At 43.6% G+C, this 22,033-nt stretch overlaps 2 protein-coding genes and 1 non-coding gene across 3 annotated transcripts; 1 reads left to right on the top strand and 2 right to left on the bottom strand.

The window, feature by feature from the left end:
* Positions 1-2,008: 2,008 nt before the first annotated feature.
* LOC134449873 (U7 small nuclear RNA) lies at positions 2,009-2,062 on the bottom strand. Its single transcript, XR_010034997.1, has one exon. It is a non-coding gene; the product is annotated as a U7 small nuclear RNA (small nuclear RNA).
* Positions 2,063-2,611: 549 nt separating this feature from the next.
* On the top strand, positions 2,612-7,662 carry tpi1b (triosephosphate isomerase 1b). The gene is made up of 7 exons (XM_063198830.1): positions 2,612-2,826; positions 4,050-4,173; positions 4,908-4,992; positions 5,283-5,415; positions 5,734-5,819; positions 6,385-6,472; positions 6,893-7,662. Exons 1-7 carry the CDS (start codon positions 2,715-2,717, stop codon positions 7,009-7,011), a joined length of 747 nt encoding a protein of 248 aa, XP_063054900.1. The 5' UTR covers positions 2,612-2,714; the 3' UTR covers positions 7,012-7,662.
* On the bottom strand, positions 7,395-22,030 carry leng8 (leukocyte receptor cluster (LRC) member 8). The gene is made up of 15 exons (XM_063198826.1): positions 21,724-22,030; positions 20,526-20,664; positions 20,076-20,285; positions 19,362-19,436; positions 18,838-19,264; positions 18,393-18,567; positions 17,749-17,919; positions 16,584-16,817; positions 16,118-16,276; positions 15,644-15,938; positions 15,319-15,420; positions 15,152-15,220; positions 14,874-15,003; positions 13,941-14,148; positions 7,395-13,791 (listed from the first exon to the last, which is right to left on the bottom strand). Exons 1-15 carry the CDS (start codon positions 21,762-21,764, stop codon positions 13,629-13,631), a joined length of 2,598 nt encoding a protein of 865 aa, XP_063054896.1. The 5' UTR covers positions 21,765-22,030; the 3' UTR covers positions 7,395-13,628.
* Positions 22,031-22,033: the final 3 nt, after the last annotated feature.

Raw genomic sequence — 22,033 nt, 5'->3', positions numbered from 1 at the left:
GTTTCTCAGTGGGTTGGGGGCTTGGGGTTTTGGTTTGGCCCGCAGCCTCACTTGCTCTACATAAATTGGCCCTTAGAAAAAAAAATGGAGACCATTGCTCTACTGCAGGGGTTCCCAACCGTTTTCAACCTGGGGCCCACTCGAAATTGTCAAAAATGTTCAGGCCCCACCTCTGACCCAATTAAGAATAAAACTCAAATAAATCAACAGCGAGAAACACCAAAATATGATTGTTATTTCAAGGCCCACTTGGAATACCTTCAGGGCCCACCCGTGGGCCCCAGCCCATAGTTTGAGAATCACTGCTCTACTGCATATCGTTGCCTTGAGGCACCATAACACATTTTATCTCCCTTAATGGCTATTTAAAGGAATACATCTTATTCTTTTTCAAAAAACTGCTACCTGACACATCTCTATCCATGTCCGATCAAATGATGATTTGACGTGGGAGAAGTTAGGCTGCATGGAACACATGTCACCAGTTGGTAAAATTACATTTACTTTTTTACATGTTTAAATTTAATAACTTTATACCAAAATATGTGCATGTCCATGGATATATAGGGAAGCTGCATGGATTGGTTAAATACTTATTTTGATTTCATTTCAATGTTAAAACTGTACATTTTCATTTATTGCCTCAAGGCAAGTTTTTCAGTCAATATAATGCATTCTGTAGGCCTATGTATGGAATTGTGTTTGTATGCATAAATGATCAGTCATGTTTTTACTTTACGATCTAAAGATATTTACATAGGACATGGACATTAATGTATATTAATACATTCAATAAGTTTGGAATACATTTAGCCAGTTGCCAAAATGATGATGGGGGAAGGTTGCGAAATGACCCAGGCTGGATGGGAACCTGGGTTTCCTTGGGCGATCAACCTCCCCTAAGCCCTAACGGGTATATAACACTGCACCACAACGCCCATTGAAGTACTAATGTCGCAAAATCAATGCATAATTCATTCTTGTAGTTTTTACTATGTTTGCAATATTTTAGGGGTCAGGGATCTGGTGTCAGGGGTCAGTTGGGGAGTATGTGTGAGCGTGCATATGTGTCTGCATGTATGAATGCAAGAGTAACCAGTTTGTAAAGTATGTGTTTGGAAAAGAAAAGGTGCTCCCTGGTGCTTCTGTTTAGGAAAGTGGCCACTGAGACTCGAGTTCGAACAGATAAAGGTGTATCAGAATAAAGTACACTTCAGAAATAGGTGTTTCTATCCTCTCCTATTGTTTTCTAATCAGCAATGCAATATTAATTCATATTTTTTGTTACTTAAATGTCATTTGTTCAACTAATTGATCAATAACAGTGAAAACATAGATTATCCTTGTTCCAGTAATATACCTAATACTAAAAAAACCTTGTCATTTTTGTACCTCCAATGCACAGTGTTTCCTACAGGCAACAAACCAATAACTGTCTGTGGGTGCCGATGGTGGAGACAAACTTGTCATCTGTTCACCAGTCTTTCCTGGTATAAGAGCGACTTCGCTCTCTAGTGGCCATGCTCTGCAACTGACTGAGCACAGCTGGTAGTCAATGAAGAAGTTCAATAGCATTTAACATTTGTATAGATGTATGGTAAGGCAGGGGTTCCCTAACTTTACCATGACAAGCCCCCCCATGTAACAGTAGATTCCAGCCAAGGCCACCCTGACATGGGCTGTGTCACACTATTTTTTTCTGTGCACCCGGTTTCACAACAGTTGGTGCATTCCTAAACCCATTCAAGTACTAGCCTACAGGAAGCATATACATACTATATACAACAACATTGTAAAGAAGATGATTCCACTGGGATTTATTAGCTTACTTTTGGTTTATTTAATTCTTAAATAATACATTCTATTTCCTTGTATTTTTCCTGCCAACCTGCTGTGGTCCCCCTGGCATCCCCAGTCCCACTTCGGTAATGTTTCGAAATCAGTACTGGTAACTGCCGACTAAACATCACGACCTATTGACAGAAGAACTTCATCTTTGACATTAAGGGTGGGCTTCTTCTTTAGAAGAAACCTGCTAGACAAATACTTAAAAGCAATATTCCAATTGCCCTCTAGAGGGCGAATACACTTATAATAATTGTGCAATAGGCTTCTCTACCAGAGTGACAAAGTGGGGAAAGTAGACATGTCTGTGAGTGGGATCTTGGCAAATATTAAAAAGTGCATGGTAATTATTATATACCAACAGTGGTTTTGGCACGGGACACTCTCGAGCTTTCTGGACGATTGCAAAACATATTACAATTGTATACCGAAATGTCTTGTGGGTAAATAGGACCCGCCCATCAAAGTAGGCAAGATGTATGCAAAATCTTGATACTGATCATCATACTGTACTAGTAAACTATGATAACGTTTCATTTCAGTTTATGAAGGAGAACATATTCCTTCAAACACATTAGTTCAGGCTGGTCACAAATTGCCGCATGCTTACACAAAGCCCCCAGATGTTACATTGATCTCGTCCCACGTATTATACTAGATAGGCCTACTTCAAATAGGGAAGTGGTTCAGCGGGCGTGCTGTTGTTAACCAATGATATTCCTCGAGAGGTGGGGTCGTCTCTGCCATGTTCATATAATACCAGAGCCTGGAAATTAAAGGTCGCTCTTCTCCCCACAGGGTCATTGACTGGCGAACCTTGCAGTTCTTAGTTCTTACAAGTGTTGACTGAAACCGACCGTCTTGCAAAGATGACTGGCAGGAAATTCTTCGTTGGTGGAAACTGGAAGATGAATGGAGACAAGAAGAGTCTTGGCGAGCTGATTGGCACGCTCAACGCTGCCAAACTGCACGCCGACACTGGTTAGTAGGCTATCGGGCACAGCTGGAGGGCACAGCTTTTGTCCTAATATGTAGAATCTTTGGGATTAAGTTGTAACCTAACTGGCCCAACTCTCATGTTTGTTGGAACTGCACAGGATCGTTTAAAGCATATAAAACGACATGAATGTTTTGTCTATTGTCATGCAATTGGTACAAAATGTACTCCCACCTGCTGCTTGGAATACTACTTTATACTGCACACGACACATCTTACGCTTTATGATGCCCAGCTGGACATTAATTTCGCTTTTTGATCACGTTCGCCGAGCGTGATAGATAAAATGGTGGGCATTTCCCATTGTACGCTGCATGTCACATTGTTGTCTGAATTATGCAATATGCTATGTAGTGGGCATGTTTCCATCGTCCATAGGGAAATTGCTGTTAATCTAGGAGGACTCTTTGGACAAATTGGTATAGGTCTATGACTCTTTAGGCGGATGTCTGCATTGCTTTTCATTTTGCAGTAGAATGAATGAAGTAGTCTAGTTCCTGCTGTAGACGGGCTGCGTCGGGCTCGTGCACAGCTGCACGTAGCATGTATGCGTCACGTCTGAAATTTCCGTGATTGTAACATAGGTTGGATTGGGATCATATGTGCATTCTATTCTGGATTTACAGTGGTTTTGATTGTCCGTTTACAGTTCTAAGCTAGTTGTTCATACTTTGCTCTGTTACTGATGCTTGAAAAGGGCTTTCCGCCATTTGACAAGCCAATGAGGGCATTTTTTTTAAAAGGGAGGCGTGCTTGAGGAACTGCAACATGAGCCCAAAGCTCTAGACATAGACATAATACCAAAGTTCAAACATCTGACTGCCCTTCATACGTAGAGACGGTTTAAGCCAATCTCTCAGTTGTCTACCCTTGGCCTTTGGACTATGACCCCCCTCCCTTCGGGAATGACCTTTATTTGAACTTAGACCTTTCCCAGGAAGGATACAACCAAATGTCTGCTGCCCTTTCCAACTGTAGTTGGACCAACCCTTGTAGCTCTGACCTTCTACTGTAACTGTAGTCTTAAGATAGCCTTGTGCTTAATGTGCAACTGGTTGTATGGTGTATTGAAAGTCCTGTGCTCATAATGTCACATCATCACGCAGAATTCACACTTTCATGATTATTGTACAACATTATCTAGGCTTACATTATAACGGCACATAATGATTTAATGTTTATTTTGCTCATCTCTTTGTCTGTCTAGATGTGGTGTGCGGAGCCCCAGCCATCTATCTGGACTTTGCCAGGTCAAAGTTGGACAAGAAGATTGGCGTGGCCGCACAGAACTGCTACAAGGTTGCCAAGGGTGCCTTCACTGGGGAGATCAGGTATTATAATAATACTTTCGTTTTATATAGCGCCTTTCAAAACACCCAAGGACGCTTCACAGAGTGTTGTGTTGGGAAGTGTGAGTGTGTGTGCGCATCAGTGTGTGAGCGTGTGTGTGCATGCATGTAAGTGAAAGTGCTTGTGGAACTAGCAGCCATAAGCCTCCAGGAAGAGATGTGTCTTAAGTGGAGCGGAGCCCATTTATTATTGTAAAAGTATGTAATGTATGATCAGGGCAGGGCTCTAAATTAACAACAGTCCTTCCGGCCAAATGGTGAAATTTCAGTTTGGCTGGTAGAAAAGATCAACTTACTATAGCCACTTTGGCCCATTAGTGAGTGTGTGTTTGACTAGTAAAATGAGATTATAATAATCTACTAGCCATTTTGACTGTTGATGAAAAAAGTTAATTTAGAGCCCTGGATAAGGGAATGGGTAAAGCATAAGTCATTGGTATTCATTTACTGCTGTAAAAAGAGACCTCAATCCTAACTTCAGAGACAAAATCCTGCTGTGTATTCTAATTGATTTCATGGGCGTAAGGGCCAGGGGTTTTTAAAAAAAGGAGGTTGGATGAATTACTAGTACGTGGCAGGCTTTTCTGCCTTCTGAGGCTAGAACCCTCTTTGTTAAAAGTTCATGTTGTCAGGTCTGTATTTTGAAGTTTGTTGAAAACTGGTAGTATGCTGTTCAGTCATGTATTTTTTACTCATTGCCGTTTTAATTTCACCAGCCCTGCAATGATCCATGACTGTGGAGTGGGGTGGGTGATTCTGGGACACTCTGAGAGGCGCCATGTCTTCCATGAGAGCGATGAGGTAGAGTAAAGTTTATTTGCAGACCACTCTTTTTTTAACATATCCTCCATTACATTTGCGGTTAATACCAAGGCAGAGTATTGCACTTGTAATGTAATTTGTAACTTTATAAAGCATGGTCCTTGTTTGAGTCTGTTCGTAGTCTGGCGACTTCATTGAATAAAACTACTAGACTGTGAATCATTTAGGACCAACAGAGTCACTGCTGCAGACTATGTCGACACACCTCTTCATTCCCACCCACCCACAATAGCCAATTCTGATTGGATGCATGCTTGTGTGCCTGACAGCTGATTGGCCAGAAGGTGGCTCATGCCCTGGAGAATGGTCTCGGAGTGATCGCCTGCATTGGCGAGAAGCTGGATGAGAGAGAGGCTGGCATCACAGAGAAGGTTGTCTTTGAGCAGACAAAGCACATCAAAGGTATTCTTAAAATCATATAATGGCACAACCATCCTAGTAATTATTGTGTGTGTATAGAAAGCACTTTAAAAATAATATCATTAGAAAACTATAGTTGCATTAGTTTATTTAAGCACTATTCAAAAGTACATAACGTAACGGTTAATGCTTTATACATTAACTTTATAACATAATCATAAACACAGAGTTGAACCTGAATTTGGATGGGTTAGCAAAAAAACAAAACAAAACTTTTCACTCATGTTTTGGTCATGGGCTGGAGATCGGCGTTATCTTGCTTGTAAAACATGTTCACAACCATTCTCAAACTTGTTTCAGATAATGTCAAGGACTGGAGCAAGGTCGTCCTCGCATACGAGCCAGTGTGGGCCATCGGTACTGGCAAAACCGCCTCCCCACAGCAGGTAATCTCCTTAACCTACACATTGTTTTTCTGCCTATATCTATTATCACATGACCAACATGTAAAGGCTATGTTCTCTTAATCAGCATTTAGTTTGAGAACAAACATTATTTATACATACAGTAAACATGACATCTATTGTCATATGACCAACATATTCAGGGTATCTCCACATTCGGGATATCTCCTCTTTTATTAGCATTTCATTGAAGACCAAATGATAATGATGCATAAACATTGTTTCTAATCTGTTATCGTATGAACAAGATGTTCAGGATATCGTCTCTTCTTTTTTAAAAGATATTTTTATGGGCTTTTTCGACCTTCATTTCGATAGGACAGTGAAGGTGCGACAGGAAGTGAGTGTGGAGAGAGATGGGGTAGGGTTGGGAAATGACCCCATCCGGACTCGAACCGGGGTCCCCATGGGCATACAAGCCCAAGTGTGGGGGGGCTTAGCGCGCTGCGCCACAGCTCCCCCAGGATATCGTTTCTTAATCAGTGTGTATGTGTGATATGTGCATTTAGTTTGTTTCGTGTACTGAGATAAGTATTGCTCTTTTCAGGCTCAGGAGATCCACGACAAACTGAGGCAGTGGATGAAGACCAACGTCTCTGAAGCTGTCGCCAACTCCGTCAGGATTATCTATGGAGGTCAGTGCTACTGCTGTTTGGGGATACTGTTGGCAAGAGCTTCGGGTTTCTTGAAGGGATTACTACCCATATTTACAATTTAATATTTAGCGTTTATTTAATATTTAAAGCCTCCACTTACTATACTGTATGTACCACTGAAGTAACCAATACTTTCTCAAAGACCAAATACAGGCATTTCTCCATATTTAACATTGTCCGATTATGTCTGCACGGTTATGGGATTGTTATTAGTTAAAATGTAATCTTATTACTTGTTTCATAGTACTAAATGTTTGTTGCTTTTACTCCATGTCCTCTTTCCAGATTGAACAGAGCTGACCTGTTTTCACTCTTTCATGTGACTGTATCAAGCAAAGATGAGATTTTTCACATAGCAGTTCCTGTTCTGACTTGCTTCCTATTGCTATTGCTTTCCAGGCTCAGTCACCGGGGCAACGTGTAAGGAACTTGCCTCTCAGAAGGACATTGATGGCTTCCTGGTTGGCGGAGCCGCTCTGAAGCCCGAGTTCGTTGACATCATCAACGCTAAGGCATAAAGTGGAAACTTCAGTAGTGATGTACAATGACTACGGCCAACTCCATCTTCTTTACCCATGCACAGACATCCCCATTTTTTAAAATCCCATTAAGTGTCTTTCTGATGTTGCAGCCCTTGATGCCTTTCCAGTTGTTTTGTGTTTTGTAATGTAATTTAAAAGGGACAGAAGATTGACTCGTGCACTGTATTGCACTGTATGTCGCAGTGTGGAGTTCAACTTTGACAATGTTTGTATTGTAACCACCACCGCTCCAGTGTTCAGAAACAGTAAAAACACCATAGGGGCACTACAACCCTGCTGCCACTTACTTGAAAGTTTACAGGCGTTAAATTTGTTAAAGCAGTGTCCGTCAAGAGGCCAATCGACTCTGTCTTCTTAAGTTGTTCTTTTTTGTAATTCCTTCATTGTGACTGATCCTCGTCTTCATTTATTTAGTGTGGGATCTCTTCGCCGGGTAACTGCATAGAGATGTTCACGACCTGTCAATCATCATGTATTGTGGCCAATGGTAGTAAGAGAAATCCTAAGTGCACTAAACAAGAGTAACAGATGAGTAGGTGAATACATCCTGACTGTAATGAACATGTTCAGCACTTAAGGTGGTTGAGATGTGCTTTTTCCTTGAAATAAAGGAACAGCAATGGAGAACTGGTCTGGTCTCTAAGTCTTTTACCGCCCTCTTGTGGTGCCATATACTCTCCTTCACTCTGAATCCCTGGCACTACCTGCACACACACATCATAGTATGATTTACAAACATAAGTTATACATATGTACTCATATGCTATAAAATCTAAAAGCTGAGTCATGTTATTCGGCCCTTAACATCATTTCAAATGTGTATTACAGTTGGCCCATTAACACCATTACTGTATAGCGTAACAAGACTTGAACATGAAATTTGCTGTGTCACAGGAATATGAGTGGGGCCAGGCCAATGTCACAGCTCACACTCATATGCAACACAATGTGTGCAGGCACATTTGAACTACATTTACGATGGGAAATAATGGGTGTTAAATTTAACTATGAATATTAAGTGCATCCACGCAGAATTTTAGTCCATCTTTTAAAATAAATATTGAGTTTGGCCTGTGACTTCATTTTAGATTTTGATGTAGGCCCTCAGTCAATGTGAGTTTGACACCCCTGGTATAGATTCATTATGAGTGAAATCTGTTAAGCCTTCATGTCTTGCAATTCATTTTGGCAGTCTTAAGAAAAAAAATAGGTTTGAGTCAGCAGAAAATATCAGGCTTCTGAAAAGTATTAGTTTTAAAGTGTTCATGTCCTCCCCAGCGCTTAGTTGGGTCTCCTTTTGCATGCATGAATGAATGAATGTAGCATAGTATGCAGGTTATCGGCCTATGGGCACTGCTCAGGTTGCTCTACAAGATTATTCTGATTATCTATTCTGTGATGATTTTCACAACATTTAAGTGATACACAGGGCAATGAATTGAGCAATATTGCTTGGAAATTACATGATTGGCTCCTAATTTTCTGATGGAAAAAAAGTCTGCTGATCCAAGTCCTGATAAGTGTTTGTAGTGATAAACTGAAACTAAAATCATACGGTATTTTTGACCAATAGTGTTGCTCAAAAAGTTGCCTATGTGCATCATCACCTTTATTTCTCTCAGAAATGTATCCAAGAACTTTACCATACACCTCCTGAAAAAATAATTTATCCATTCACATTTATTATCCCAAAGGGAACCACTCGACATGTTTTTCATACTAAAAACTAAGCACTTCTCAACACACGACAATGACAATCCTTATTCATCTCTAAATTTCCTTTATTTCTTATTTTTGAAGAACCAAGAAAACTTACATATGTACAACACCATTGTATTTACATAATAAACAGCATTATGAAAAAGGAGAGGGGATGAGGATGCTTTCCAGGAGGGGGGCGGGGGTGAAGGACATCCAGCCAAGGAAGTCAGCTGCAAGAGAAACAAGACACCAAACCAAAGCAGAACAGACAGCCATACTTACAACCCAGAGGATGTGCTAGTAGTACCAACATTACTGTTCAGCAAAAACTACTCAACACATACTCAGCGTGGACAGGAGGAGGGGGCAAAGAATGAAAAGGGAGGATGAGACAACCGATTGAAAGACAGTGAGTGGAATGAATGATGGGAGTAATAAAGAAAAAAGGTGAAGGACTAGGGGATGTGGTAGAGAAAATGTACATGGCGTGGCATGCGGGTTAAAATTTTGAGAAAGAAATGCCAATCAAACCGCTGGACAAAATGGGAAACGACAACACTTATACTAACACATGGATCTGAAAGAAGATACACCTTAATCTTCAAAAGGAGTTTAGAGGTAGGTAGGTAGGTGATGTTAGTCAATGATGGCAAGATTGATGTTATGTTGACAGAGACAGTGTGGGAAGCACACAGGTATTAACATATAGACATTTCCTTTTGGAGGGGGTTACTTCAAACAAAATGTCAGGCAAGCCAATTATGAATTTGCTCAAAATGAATTGTCTGATAGCACGAAGGAAAGGGATGGGGGGTGAATAAAGCCTGGGGACAATCAATATCAGAGTGACATACAGAGAGCAGTTAATGACGAAAAAACAAAATCTATTTTCAGATTAATTGCAGAAAGCAAACCCACGGACTATAAAAATAAACAATAACTGATGGGACCGGAAGAAAGTTACATAACCATATTTGAATACTGTGTGCCCAGATCCATTGAATCACTGGATATCTCCAGGGAAATAAATTCTATTTAAAAAACAAAAAACAAACAAAACAACAAAAAAACAAATAACATTTCTGCTAACAAATGTCAATTGGTTTGCCTACTGCAGTACCATATAAAACAGCAAATTTATCAGATGGGGAAAGGAAAAAATCTGGGCCACAGATGCAGATATTCCTGAATAATCAGTTAAAACTTTGTATGGGGACACTTGGGAATTATGAGTATTTAAACTTGCTTTTCACCCCATCGGCCTTGTTACAAGAGCAGTATTGTAAACAAGCTAAACCAGATAAGCATAAGAGTGACATTGACAACATGTATATGCATCTGCATTTATTTTTAACTTCACACATGACAAGTTAGGCTACTGACAAATCTTCCAATGCCAGCAACTCCAGCTGTCTTCCGGTGTGTTGCCCCCCTTTTAAGTTAGAAGCCTCCTTTCGCTGCCAAAGTGCAGACAACTGCAGAGACAACGAACAATTTTGTAAGTAGGAGAGCAATGAACAATGACAAAAAGAAGATGGTACACAGAGGAATAGAAGGCAAAACAATATCTTTGCATTGCACCAACTGTTCCCGATGAAAGAAGAGAAAAGAAAAATGGTTGCCGTTACTTTGAAAAACACAGAAGGGAGGGGAGGGGGGTTAAAGACGTTGCTGGACCACTATTTGCACAAAGGGATAGATAAATCAAGATGAAGAAAATGTATATCTGCACGAAATTAAATGCATCTCTTCACACATAAGCAATAGCAGGTGCTTGCAAACCAAATCTTTAGCTCACCAGTGCTACCAAAAACCATACCATATTTAGAAGAAAAAAAAAAAGTCAGAGACAACTATGCAAGACATTGGGAAGGTTACCAAATGTGTCAAAAGAAAATACACACAAAGAAGAAAAGATATAGCGGTATAGAATGGAGGTTGGGGCGGGGACTGAATTATCCAGATTTAAGAGGGGTGTAGATGAACACAGCATGCTACGAAACAAATATATCTTCTCCAAAGCACAAATTAAAGATTTGGTTTATTGACAAAACAAGTTCATTACATTACCTGTAAAGAAAAGTTAGTCTATTTGTGGCATTATTCGCTAGAAATGCTGTGGTGTATCTCTGTAGTGTAATCTCAGATTGGTGCCTCAGGCCGACAGAAAATGAGGCCATCGCTGTCCATAATCACTAAAATGTGATAAAGTTTGATAAACCTCAATGGCTCAAGGAGCCGAGCTGCTTTCAAGCTGATGCACCAATACAAGATTGTCAACTTAAATTCCAACACACATAAACTTACCCTCTAAAAATGAAGTACAAAAAAAAGAAAAAAAAGAAAATGATAATTTTATACACTTTTTACATTGTACAGTTTGTGAGGAGAGGGGCTATGAAAATCTGCATCTGTATGGCCAAGGACATTGTTGTTCCAAACAGATGGGACTACGTAAGGGACTTCTTAAGATTCAGACCTAAATCTGGCCAAAGGTCTGTGCAATTCATCCACTGTTTGTAGCAGATTCACAAGTCTTTTAAAATACTGTTTATTTACCAAATACCAATTTATATGAAGTCAGCTAATTGAACAGCCACGAGAACCTGTTTTCACTGTAAAATGCTGGATAACAATACTAGTCTCTTTGTCTGGTCAGAGACTTAAAGGCACACCCATCCCACCTACACCCACTGTAATCCAGCAGCCAGGGAGAAGCATTCATGGTATGGGACTAGGGTCATTATTCTGATCAATTCATCAATTTTAGAATCATGAAAACAAATTATGGTTTAAATTTAGAAAACTGGTAGTTTTAATCCTTGCCAAGGGCCAATGAAGCATGTTCTCTCTTGATAATATTTGGATAATGGAAACCTATGGAAATCAATGGGAAATCCAGACTATGGGATGCAGGCAATTAATTTTTGAAGAGCCCAAACACACAAGGAGTACTTGCTGCGACGTCATCATCCATCTCGCTCCTCTCAGCCAGAAAAGTCCCTTCCACCCATGACAAGACATGCATACACATACATATATGCATGTTTTGCCTTCGGACAGGCGTGTGTGTGTGTGTGTGTGTGTGAGAGAGAGAAGCACATACAAACCCAAAGCCCTCTAATCCAGCTCACACTTGGAACTGGGAGAGCCATACCAGCTTGCGATGACCTGCTGACAGACAACCACCACAGGCAGCGGCCCATCAAGGAGAGTGGACCAGGCAGCGAGGTATGATGGAGGGGGGAAGCAACCCGCCATCTTGCAGAACCACAGCTACCAACGGCACTGCGGCCATCCCGTAGAAACCACAGCCAACAATGCCACTGCAGAGCTACTGCCGCCGGCTGCCATTTCCAAAGACTTGTGGTTGGCATCCGACTTCTGCGCGGGTGGAAAACCTGGCAGGCCATCTTAGGGTGAGCAGGGGAGGGGGGTGGAGAAACGCCTGACAACACTGGCTAGGACGACTGTGGCCTGCGACGACTTGCAGTGAGGATCAGGGGTGAGCGTGGAAGCTCTCCTAAACGATCTCATAATTCGGCGATCACTTATAAGTGGGTGGATGGGTGGGCTACCTGTATGCAAGCCTGTGTACTGGACCTCTTCTGCGTGGTGAACTGCAATCATAAGCTACAGAGTCAATGCTTGGTGCCATTGTGCGACACCGCTATACTACCTCACTTCACTTTACTTGGGGAGGGGAAAAGACGACTGGGTAAGCGGGTGCATGGTGGCACACTTCCTCGAGCTTGGATCCCTGGCAAAGGAGGGCCTTTTCTTTCCTGTTGTGAATCTGGGTAGGGGAAGAGGAGCTTTTGCACCCAGGTATGGGCCCGCTAGCACTACGGGGCAGCTTCTAGCCTCACGGCATTCTCAGTCAATAAACTGCTTCAGTGGAAACAGGGCAGAGTGGGTAGGTGTTGGGGCGCATCAAGGGGATAGGTGAGAGCAAACGACAGCCATTCCCTTCCCCACTGATGAATTGATGGAACTGGTTAGACTGCAGAGGGGTGTGCGGAGGGGGGGCAGGTTAGGACATACAAACCACCATCTTCTTCAGCTGGGCTCCTGAACGACGACGACGACTGCTGCTGCTGCTGCTGCTGCTGCTCCATCCTGTAAACACTGTAGGGCAAGAGTGAAAGTCTCTCTGTGGGTTAGGAGGACGACACGTGAACCGCACACCGCCAACACAACACGGCGCCTGGTCGTTCACCACAACTCTTCCTCCTTTAGGCTGCTGCTGCTGCTTCTTCTTCTTCTTCTTTTGCTAACTTTCATGGCTTTTTATCTTCTCTTGAGCTTTGATGCTGTTGGCTTGAGGGGAGGAAAAGAAAGACATGAGAACACAACACTTTGGTTAGTGACAGCTCTGCCTGGAGGGCTGGGGAACTGGGAGACTCTGAGAGTGCCCTGCCTCTGCCTCTGCCTCTGCTCCTGGCCTGATCTCATCTCATCTCATCTCATCAGTAGACTGTACGGTAAACTGGGACAGTTTGGGCGTTGGATGGATGGGCCTGTGCTGTGCTATGCTCTTCAGTCTGCAGTCTGGATGTGTCTACGAGTACGATCAGTGCAGCCTGCCCGTGTGATCCCTTTGCAATCTTGATGGGTTCTGATACAAGTGTGTGTGTGTGTGTGTGTGTGTATCCATGATGTAGCAGGTGAGAGCGAGAGCTAGACTGTGTGAACGTAGACCTAACAGAAGGTGAGGAGTCCTATCTACTCACAGCGTGGTGTGTGTGTGGCTACACTTTCGTTCTCTGAGGTTAGGCAGTGCTGATCTAGGTCCCTCATGTAGACTTGCCCTCTCTCTCTCTCCAGGTGAAAGTGCTCACAACCCTCCCTCCACCCAAGAGATCCCTTCACCCAAAAGACACCCCATTAGATCAGGAAGCAGCCAGGCAGGCTGAACTGGATTTGCAGTCTATCTTAGTGGGGTCAGAGGCAAGGTAGGTCACCCCAAGCCCCGTCAGAAAGGCCTGGCATGTGTCTAGTGAATCAAAGGCCAAGCTAGACTGGACATACTCCACCGGTACTGTGGGTCTGAACCTGTAAAGGAGAACAAAGGGTGGGAGGGGAGATGACAAGAAAGGAAAAATTCGTTTTAGTTTTGCAAAGATTGTTCCCAAAAGCAGCACACTTGTGTTTTTTAAACTCAATTTTGATTAAATGTGCCTGGAATAGCATGTTTCACTCACGTTTTGAGTATGGCCCCTAGAGCTAACTTCCGCTCTCGTTCTAGAAACTTGTCGATGAGATACGGGGACATTCGCGGGGCTTTCCGATAGAGCAGGAAGAAGCGGTGGTAGTTTGAAAGGGCCCAGGCAGCACGCAGTGCAAGGGCGTGAGAGACACAGGGGTCCTCTCGAAGGGCAGGGGTCAAGTACGTCAGCTCAGTCGTCAAGTCTGATGGACAAATAAAAGCCTTCAGTCAATTTTTTGTTTGTTTTTTTTTGTTTTTTTTACACACACACACACACACACACACACACACACACACACACACACACACACACACACACACACACACACACACACACACACACACACACACACACACACACACACGTGTTATTAAAGGGTGCACTATGTAGGATGGTGGCCAGAGTAGGTATTTCAACTATGCTGCTCATTGAAACTGTGCTGTCTACTGCCAAATTTGATCTTTTGAAATAATAAACTAATACTTACTAGTATGACCAAAGTACAGTAAGTTTTGTAGCTTAAAATGTCAATTTCTGGGAATTCAAAATGGCAGACAATGGAGAAGGTCCCCCTTTTCAAGTATGAAAAGTACAATTTTCCCAGTCATAATAAATACTAAGAATTTGATAGTGGTGGTAGGTATTCATGAAAAAAGTAACATTTATGAATGGCAGTATGAATTCTGGAAATGAACAACTAAAAAAATATTGAAAAACACAGTGCACCTTTTAAGCTTTACCCATATGCAATTACTATTCGCAACAATCAGACAAACTGTTCATGGGTTTCGCTTTTTTAGTCATATGACTGCAGACAGGAAGAAGCATCTTACTTGCACACGTTTTAATTTGCTCAGCTGGCAATTGCAGGTATACAAAATGGAGGAAACGACTGAACTAAAAGAGCGGTGAGCAAGGCAAAGGTACCTCCAGAGTTTTTGGTAAAGATGTAGTAGATGAGGCGATAGGCGGTGAACTCTCCCACGTTTTCCGAGGGGCAGTCCTTGTAGAGGGCCTTCAGCTGCATCTGGCACTGGTTAAACTCCGCATGGTCGCCCTGATGAGCAGAAACAGCAAATCTCTTTAGCGAACAGCAACAGCAACGCCCACCCCCGCAAAAACATGACTCACTGATGCAGCAGCACTCGCACTCAGCTGTCTCTCTCTTCACACTCAAAACGGGAGTCATTTCCTCTCATTCTTACCTTCTCAAGGGCAATGCGTGCATGGGTTTCGTAGACTTCCACAGTGAAATCTGTTCTCACCCCCTGAACCTATAGACAGGAAAATCGGAAAAACAAAAATGAGTCAAAGATGTCACAGGGAACAGAGAGTCTCACCAAGACTGACTGTTTTAAGCAGGGTGACTCACTGTGAGATCTTGCCGAATGGACTTCATCTGTTCACAGGCATACAAGTAATCCTGCTTATCCTTCCAGTGGGCTTTCACTGCCGTCAGAGACTTCCTCAAGACCTAACAAGACAAACAACAAAGACAAATTACTTTTAAAATGACGGGCAAGGAAGACATTTCAGTATGAAGGGCGCGATTTACGGCTTTTATCTGAAAATACGTTATTCACACAAATTTTCTCTAATCGCTAACTGCTGTTTTAAGTGTGGGCAGATAGCGGTCGTAATGCTTAGTTGATCAGTCATGCTAATCCACTGGCATTGCTCAGCTTTTACAGACTTACGGGCACGGGTCGGACAGTGGAGGGGTCGGGGGCGCAGGTGAGACGCAGGTAGTTCTTGGTGATGTCCTGGCAGGTGCCCACGATGGGACAGTCCTCCCAGCTGAGGCCCTCCTGGGTGCCGTTGGGCAGGTCGATGGCGTTGATGTTCAGCACCAGCGGCTCCGTGCGCAGCTTGGTCTGGAAGCGGGCCGCGCGGTTCTGTTTCTTGGCCTCCCTGTTGGGGTCGTGGAAGTCCAGGCCAGCGTTCCCGCCTTTGCGCTTCTTGCCCACGCCGGGTCCTGCGTCTTCACCATTTCTTGAAAAAGAAATCGAGGGAAGAAAAAAAAGAAAAAAAAGAGAATGTTAAATGTTAAGTACTGTTTATCATGAAGCCAGGGCTACAAATGTAAAAACTTGCACCACTTGCAACCAAGCACCACCAGTACGATTTGTGGCTTCCTCTAGGATAAATCTAAACATCCAAGACATTGTTACCTCCTTCCTCTGTTGGCTCTGCCTCCTCTTCCTCTTCCTCTCTCGCCACCCCGGCCCCGGTCGCGGTCGTTGCCACGGCCACGCCCACCTTTCTGGTTACGGCGCGAGATCTGCAGCCGGTCACTGGAGAAGCTGCTGTCAGACTGGGAATCGGAGTCACTGAGGAGGAAGAGGAAGCCCACGTTACAAATACAGACATGACGGAGCCATTTGCACAGAAGACACGGCATCCACAGAAAAGCTTTCATGTTACATGCATAAGGCTATGTCCACATGGGTTCAGTTAACATTTTGTTCGGAGACACACTTTTCATGTTTGAGGATGTTTGTCTACAAACCATTTTGGTAAATAAAAAAAAAACAATCATTCACACAAGACAACAACACAATTTAACACGGACTGATGATTTTTCATACTACAAGCAAGTTCTATCTCGCAAGTTACAGCCCATCAAGGCCGTCTCACCTGCGTCTGCGGCGGTCTCTGTCGCGGTGGCGGTTGTGAGAGGGTGAGGGGGAGCGTGAGGAGGAGCGGGAGGAGCTGGATGAGGGGCTCCTCTGGGTGAAAACGTTCCTGTAATGGCCCAGACGAGCTCCGCCGCCGCGGCCTCCTGCTCCTCCGCGTGTCCCACCTCGGCCCATCTCCTGGCCACGCTGAGGCGTCACCGCCTCCCATCGCGACTGCTTGGCCTTGTTCAGCCTGTACAACACACAGACAAAACACGAAAACACAGCTTAGATTAGATGTTCCAAATAGTGCGTCAGATATACAGCTTAATAACAATCTCATCTCAAGGGCAAGACAACATCAACACAAAATCCTTACATAAGGAATAGCAAGGGAAAAAAGCTTAACTTTATAGGTAGGTAGGGGAGTGTGAAATGTGTATATCACAATATTTCATGAAATTTCAGTTACGCCACAGTGGTGAGAGTGGGGCTGACTTGCAGCGGTATTGAGATGCCAAAAAACGTGCGAGAAAAAAAAAGTGAGGTGAAACAAAGGACGTTGTATGCAGGGTGCGATTTGTAGGGGGGGATGGGGGGGATTGTCCCCCCTTCTGGTCTTGATATAGTCACTTTTTCTGCATAGTTTTGTCACAGTTCAATGTAATTCCATTGATATTGCTTCAAATCTGAAACATATCCCTCCTTCTGGTTTTCCGACAAATCGCACCCTCGTTGTAGGGGAGGAAAGTGAAGACAGTTGAGGCAAGCAATCAAATATTTAGAACAGGGATGTCAAACCCAGGCCCGGGGCCAAATCTGGCCCGCAGGGTCATTTTACTTGGCCCGCAAGATCATTTCAGATGTCTATTATAGTTGGCCCACATACTCCATTAATATATATAGTAACATGACTTGAACACAAGATTTGGTGTCTCACAGACATGCGCATCAGTGGACGCAGGACAGTGTAAAATCTCACCCTCATTGTGAAATCACATTATGATACTAGTACCCTATGATAAAAAAAATAACGCTTGTTAAATTGGCCTATTTAAAGTGCATGGTTGCACAATTTCAGCCAATTTTTCATTTAGTAAATATTGAGTTCGGCCTGCAGCTTTGTCCCAGATTTTTGAGTTTGACACCCCTGACTTGGAAGGAAGGAGGGGTCTGGTACTGACTCTGGCAGTGGCTCCCGGTTCCAGTCGATGGTGTAGGCCGAGCCGTCCTGTAGGCGGCGCTGCAGCACCTCCTTCAGCACCTTCTCGGTGCGGTCCTTGTCCTCCTCTGACTCGCACGCCGTGAAGCAGCGCTGCACATACTCCTTCATGGCCTGGGGCCAGTCCTGGGGCCTGCAGAGGCAAGCAGATGGGGGGTTGGGGAAAGGACAGGGACAACACAAGAAGAGCACAGTAATCTTTTACAAAGCCTGCTGTTAATGAAAAACAAATACAATGTTACCTCCCCCGAAGCAAAATCAGCCTGACCGCTTACACAGGTGGCTTCGCTGCATCACCAAATGTCATGTCTCAATTGATAAAAGCTTTTGTAGAGATACAGAGATTTCTCACAATACCTTTAAAATCTACTTCCCACAGCTATGACAAAGGTGCAGAACAGTACCACAGTACAATTGTGTATGGCAAATTATTAACCACAATGTCAAATAAAACTGTACACATGACTTGGACAGGGAGGACAGTGAAAAAAGAAAATAATTCTCAATGTTTCCCCGCTTGACTTCATTCTCTTGAGTGTGAGAACAGCCAAACCTCTCCTCACGAACACAAAAAGCCTCCATATACATTGACTGACAGACACCCACCCTTTCTGACCGGCTCCTGCCGCTGCGGCTGTGACCGTGGTAGAGGCGACCGCCATTGTTGCGGCCGTGGTGGCAGCCACTGCCGAGGCTTGATCGCCTGCCGTTAAGCCCTGATTGGTCATCACATACGGGCGTTTTGGGATGTTGAACTTCACTGCTCCAGCCCCAGGAGCCTCTGCGGATAGAAAGGATAGACAGACAGGCTGAGTTACAACCACAGCGCACACAAAAGACTACAACCTAGTCATCAAGTCAAGTATGTATGCATTTTTGTGCATTCCTTTCAACATCAAGTTAGGTCAAAACTAGTCATCAGCGAAAGACTGCGTTTACCACACAGGAGAGTGAACCGTAGACACGTCACCACATGCCTAGCATTTTAAAAGTTCCTTACATTCATTCGTCAATGTGTCACATGTGTGTGCGCCAAGTTTTTTGCACTCACGTTTCATTCGTTGCCACAGTGGAGGCTGTGCTTGTTGGCCCTTGTTGGCATTGTTCATGTTGTTGTTGTTGTTGGGCTTCTTTGCTCCCTCAGGCCTTCCGGCGCCACCATAGGGGCCTGACTGGGCAGCCTGCTGCGACTGAGCAGCCTGGTAACCCTGAGCCTGGTAGCTCTGGCCATAGTGGGGCTGGTTATGGTTGTAGTTCCCTTGGTAGGGCATGTTGCTGTTGGGATTGTAAGGGGGCTGGGAGGGGGGAGGTGGGTACTGGGAAGAGGGGGGTGGGGGGATGGATGGGGGTGGAGGGGGAGGAGGCTTCTCTGGGGTAGTGGGGCTTTGAGGAGGGGGCTGAGGGGTAGAGGGAGGAGGGGGCTGGGGTTGAGAGGGGTAACTATTTGGCTGGTCCTCCATCATGGGCATGGCAGGAGGCTAGAAGAAACAAAAAAGGAAAGTAATCAAACCCCAAACAATGTAGGCTATCAGTCATAAAGCTCATTGCCAATGCCAATAGCAGAAAGACTGTTACCTGTCCTGTTGGTGTAGTGGGTGGCTGGTACGGCCCGGGAACACCATACTGGCCTTGAGGATAACCTCCGCCATACTGTGGGATTGAAGGGCAGAGAGAGTTTTCGAATTACTGACTCAACTCAGTATGTTTCCTCTTTCAAAATAACACAAATTTCCGAAACTACTATAACGCGAATATGTATTTCACAGAGAAACCTTCAAATCCTGTATATCTTCTATACTCCATTTTGACTATGCACTTGTGTCTATTGAAACTAGAGATGCAACGGATCCAAGATCCGGTTCCGGATCCGGCAGGATAATAGGGTTTTTCACAGGGTCCGGGTACGGCAGGATCTTAAGCAGTGGATCCGGTATCAGGTAGGATCCTAAAAATCAGGATCTGGTGAGTCTCTAGTTTTTACGTAGCCCAGGCTTTTCAGTCAGTCTTTCACAACCCCAATCGCTGCATGGAGTGAAAGGTCTTTGGAAGCGGCCGTTGCAGGCAGTGTAGCAGTAAGCCAATGAGTCTAAAAAATAGTTTGAGCCAATGTAATAAAAAGGGCCCATGTGTGTGAGTAGGATATGTGTTCAACCCTTTCATAGGATCCGGTATCTAGTTCCGGATCCGACAGGATCTTAAGCAGTGGATACGGCATCCTAAAAATCAGGATCCGGTGCATCTCTAATTGAAACTTAAGAGTTAAATTTCCACACATGCCAACAGCCTTACCGGAGCCATGGGAGGGTAGTAGTAATTGTATGGATATGTGTATCCTCCATATGGCTGCTGGTTCTGCTGCTGGTACCATTGGAAATACTGCTGTTGTTGTTGTTGTTGTTGCTGCTGCTGTTGTTGTTGTTGTTGTGGTTGTTGTTGTTGTGGTGGTTGCTGCTGCGGTCGTAGTGCAGCTGGGTCGGATCCCATTGGATACTGACCAGCCTAGAAAATGCATGAAACAAACTACATTATAATCAATAATGTACACAACAGCGATTGTTAACACTGCAAAAATTGCAAAGTCAAAAGAGTTAAAATGGTAGGCAAAAGTCCAGCTGTGTTGCATACAATTTAACTCTTTTGACTGAGAGGACCCTGAATGAAAGAGAATCTTCAAAACACACTGACAGAATGCAAACAGAAATTCTAAGGGAAATGTTAGTGTTGGTTGGTTGTCATCACCTGTGCATTGGTACTGTTTGCTTGTGAGGTCTTAGTAGTGTTCTGGCTCTTGCTTATGGAGGCCAGGGCCTGCCTAGCCTTCTCCCACTCTGGGTTTTCATGTACAGGGGGTTCTGTGCCTGGGGGCCCTGAGAATGACCTAAAGCGGGGAAGAAACAAGAATATGTAAAAATATGCAACAGTCTCAGAAATGGTTAAATTCAGTATAACAAGCTGACAAACGTGCAAGCAAAAATGGGCCTTCGATTTGCTTATTAGTCACATTCGCTGTGTTTTTCTTGATATTCGCTGTTAGCGTGGGCCTTGAGTTTGAATAATTCCTCAGATCACACGTCAAAATGCAGCTTTTAGTTCTATGCAAAACTGATTTCCATGAGATAGGCCTTATAGTTGCTTTACATGACACCATAAGGAGTGGGCCCACCATGTCAGGTTTGGAGGTCAAAGGTCACATTCTTGTGCTTAAAAATACGCGTCCTTTTAAAGTTAACCCAAATATACAGAAATTGGATTAGAGAAATTGATCCCTGCATCGCAAGTTTTTAGGTTTCAAGATCAACAGTCATCCCAGATTTATGTGATAGATCTTTACACACTTACGTGTAATGTTGTGTCGAAACTAGTTGCAACAGCTTCGATTTTACTAACAAGATAAACTCTTTGCGACCCGAACGGTTTGTTTACTTGTACAAATTCGGAAACAAAAAGCAACCACATCTTGGAAAATAACATTTTCAATGCAACGCGATTATGTAGACATGTTGTTGTAAATTTCTTTTACCAGAGGTAGAGCTAGAACTACTGGGGAAAAATGTTCGTCAACATGCGACGTTAGCAATAGCAAAGCGTAGGCCCGGGCTGTCTTAGAGAAAGTCTGTTTGTCTAATTGTGTACAAGGTTAAACGCACACGGTAGAAATGCTGGTCAAGAAAAACATACATTTGGTTGAAGAAATGGGTAAACAGATGACTATTAATTCGCTGCCACCAGGTAAACTTCAATGTCAAGCTTCGGGTGTTCTGGTAGATAAGCTAAACCTTGTATAATGACGTTAGCTATGTTGAGGCAATGTAACATTGCTCTCGAGACATACTTTAATCACCTGATGCCAAGGAAAAACTGACTAGGATATTGCAGGAAGTGATTCGTTTTACAAAAACAATGAGAACTGTTATCAAATAACCAAAATGGACCATACCAGTTAGCTGCTGGTGCTGACTGAGCGGTGTTCGCCGCCATTTCGAACCTAGCACGTTAGCTAGCTAAACGTAGGCCTACTTTAGCCTTATCCGCCTGGTGACCTAAAAACACGAGAAAATCCGTCCGTCAGACAGCTTCTGTTCGACGTATTTGTAGTAAGTCAAACCTAACGATATGTGAAATTCATATATCGTTTTGTTTCGCATCTAATTAACTAGTTATGCCATGTCCTCGTTCGTTACAGAAACGTAAACACCTCGAAAGCTTCGGACACTGCACCTCCAACAAAATGGTCGCTAATCGTGACG

This window comes from Engraulis encrasicolus, chromosome 5, assembly GCF_034702125.1.
Source record: "Engraulis encrasicolus isolate BLACKSEA-1 chromosome 5, IST_EnEncr_1.0, whole genome shotgun sequence".
NCBI lineage: Eukaryota > Metazoa > Chordata > Actinopteri > Clupeiformes > Engraulidae > Engraulis > Engraulis encrasicolus.
Note: the sequence above shows the minus strand (reverse complement) of the source record. Positions and strands in the feature narration are given on the sequence as shown.

Coding starts and splice junctions, on each gene's coding strand:
- tpi1b (XM_063198830.1), top strand. CDS start 2,715: ATGACTGGCAGGAAATTCTTCGTTGGTGGAAACTGGAAGATGAATGGA. Junction 4,174..4,907: donor GCCTTCACTGGGGAGATCAG/GTATTATAATAA, acceptor TAATTTCACCAG/CCCTGCAATGATCCATGACT. Junction 5,416..5,733: donor GCAGACAAAGCACATCAAAG/GTATTCTTAAAA, acceptor AACTTGTTTCAG/ATAATGTCAAGGACTGGAGC.
- leng8 (XM_063198826.1), bottom strand. CDS start 21,764: ATGGCGGCGAACACCGCTCAGTCAGCACCAGCAGCTAACTG. Junction 15,421..15,643: donor CCACTGTCCGACCCGTGCCC/GTAAGTCTGTAA, acceptor TTGTCTTGTTAG/GTCTTGAGGAAGTCTCTGAC. Junction 14,149..14,873: donor CTTTACCAAAAACTCTGGAG/GTACCTTTGCCT, acceptor TTTGTCCATCAG/ACTTGACGACTGAGCTGACG.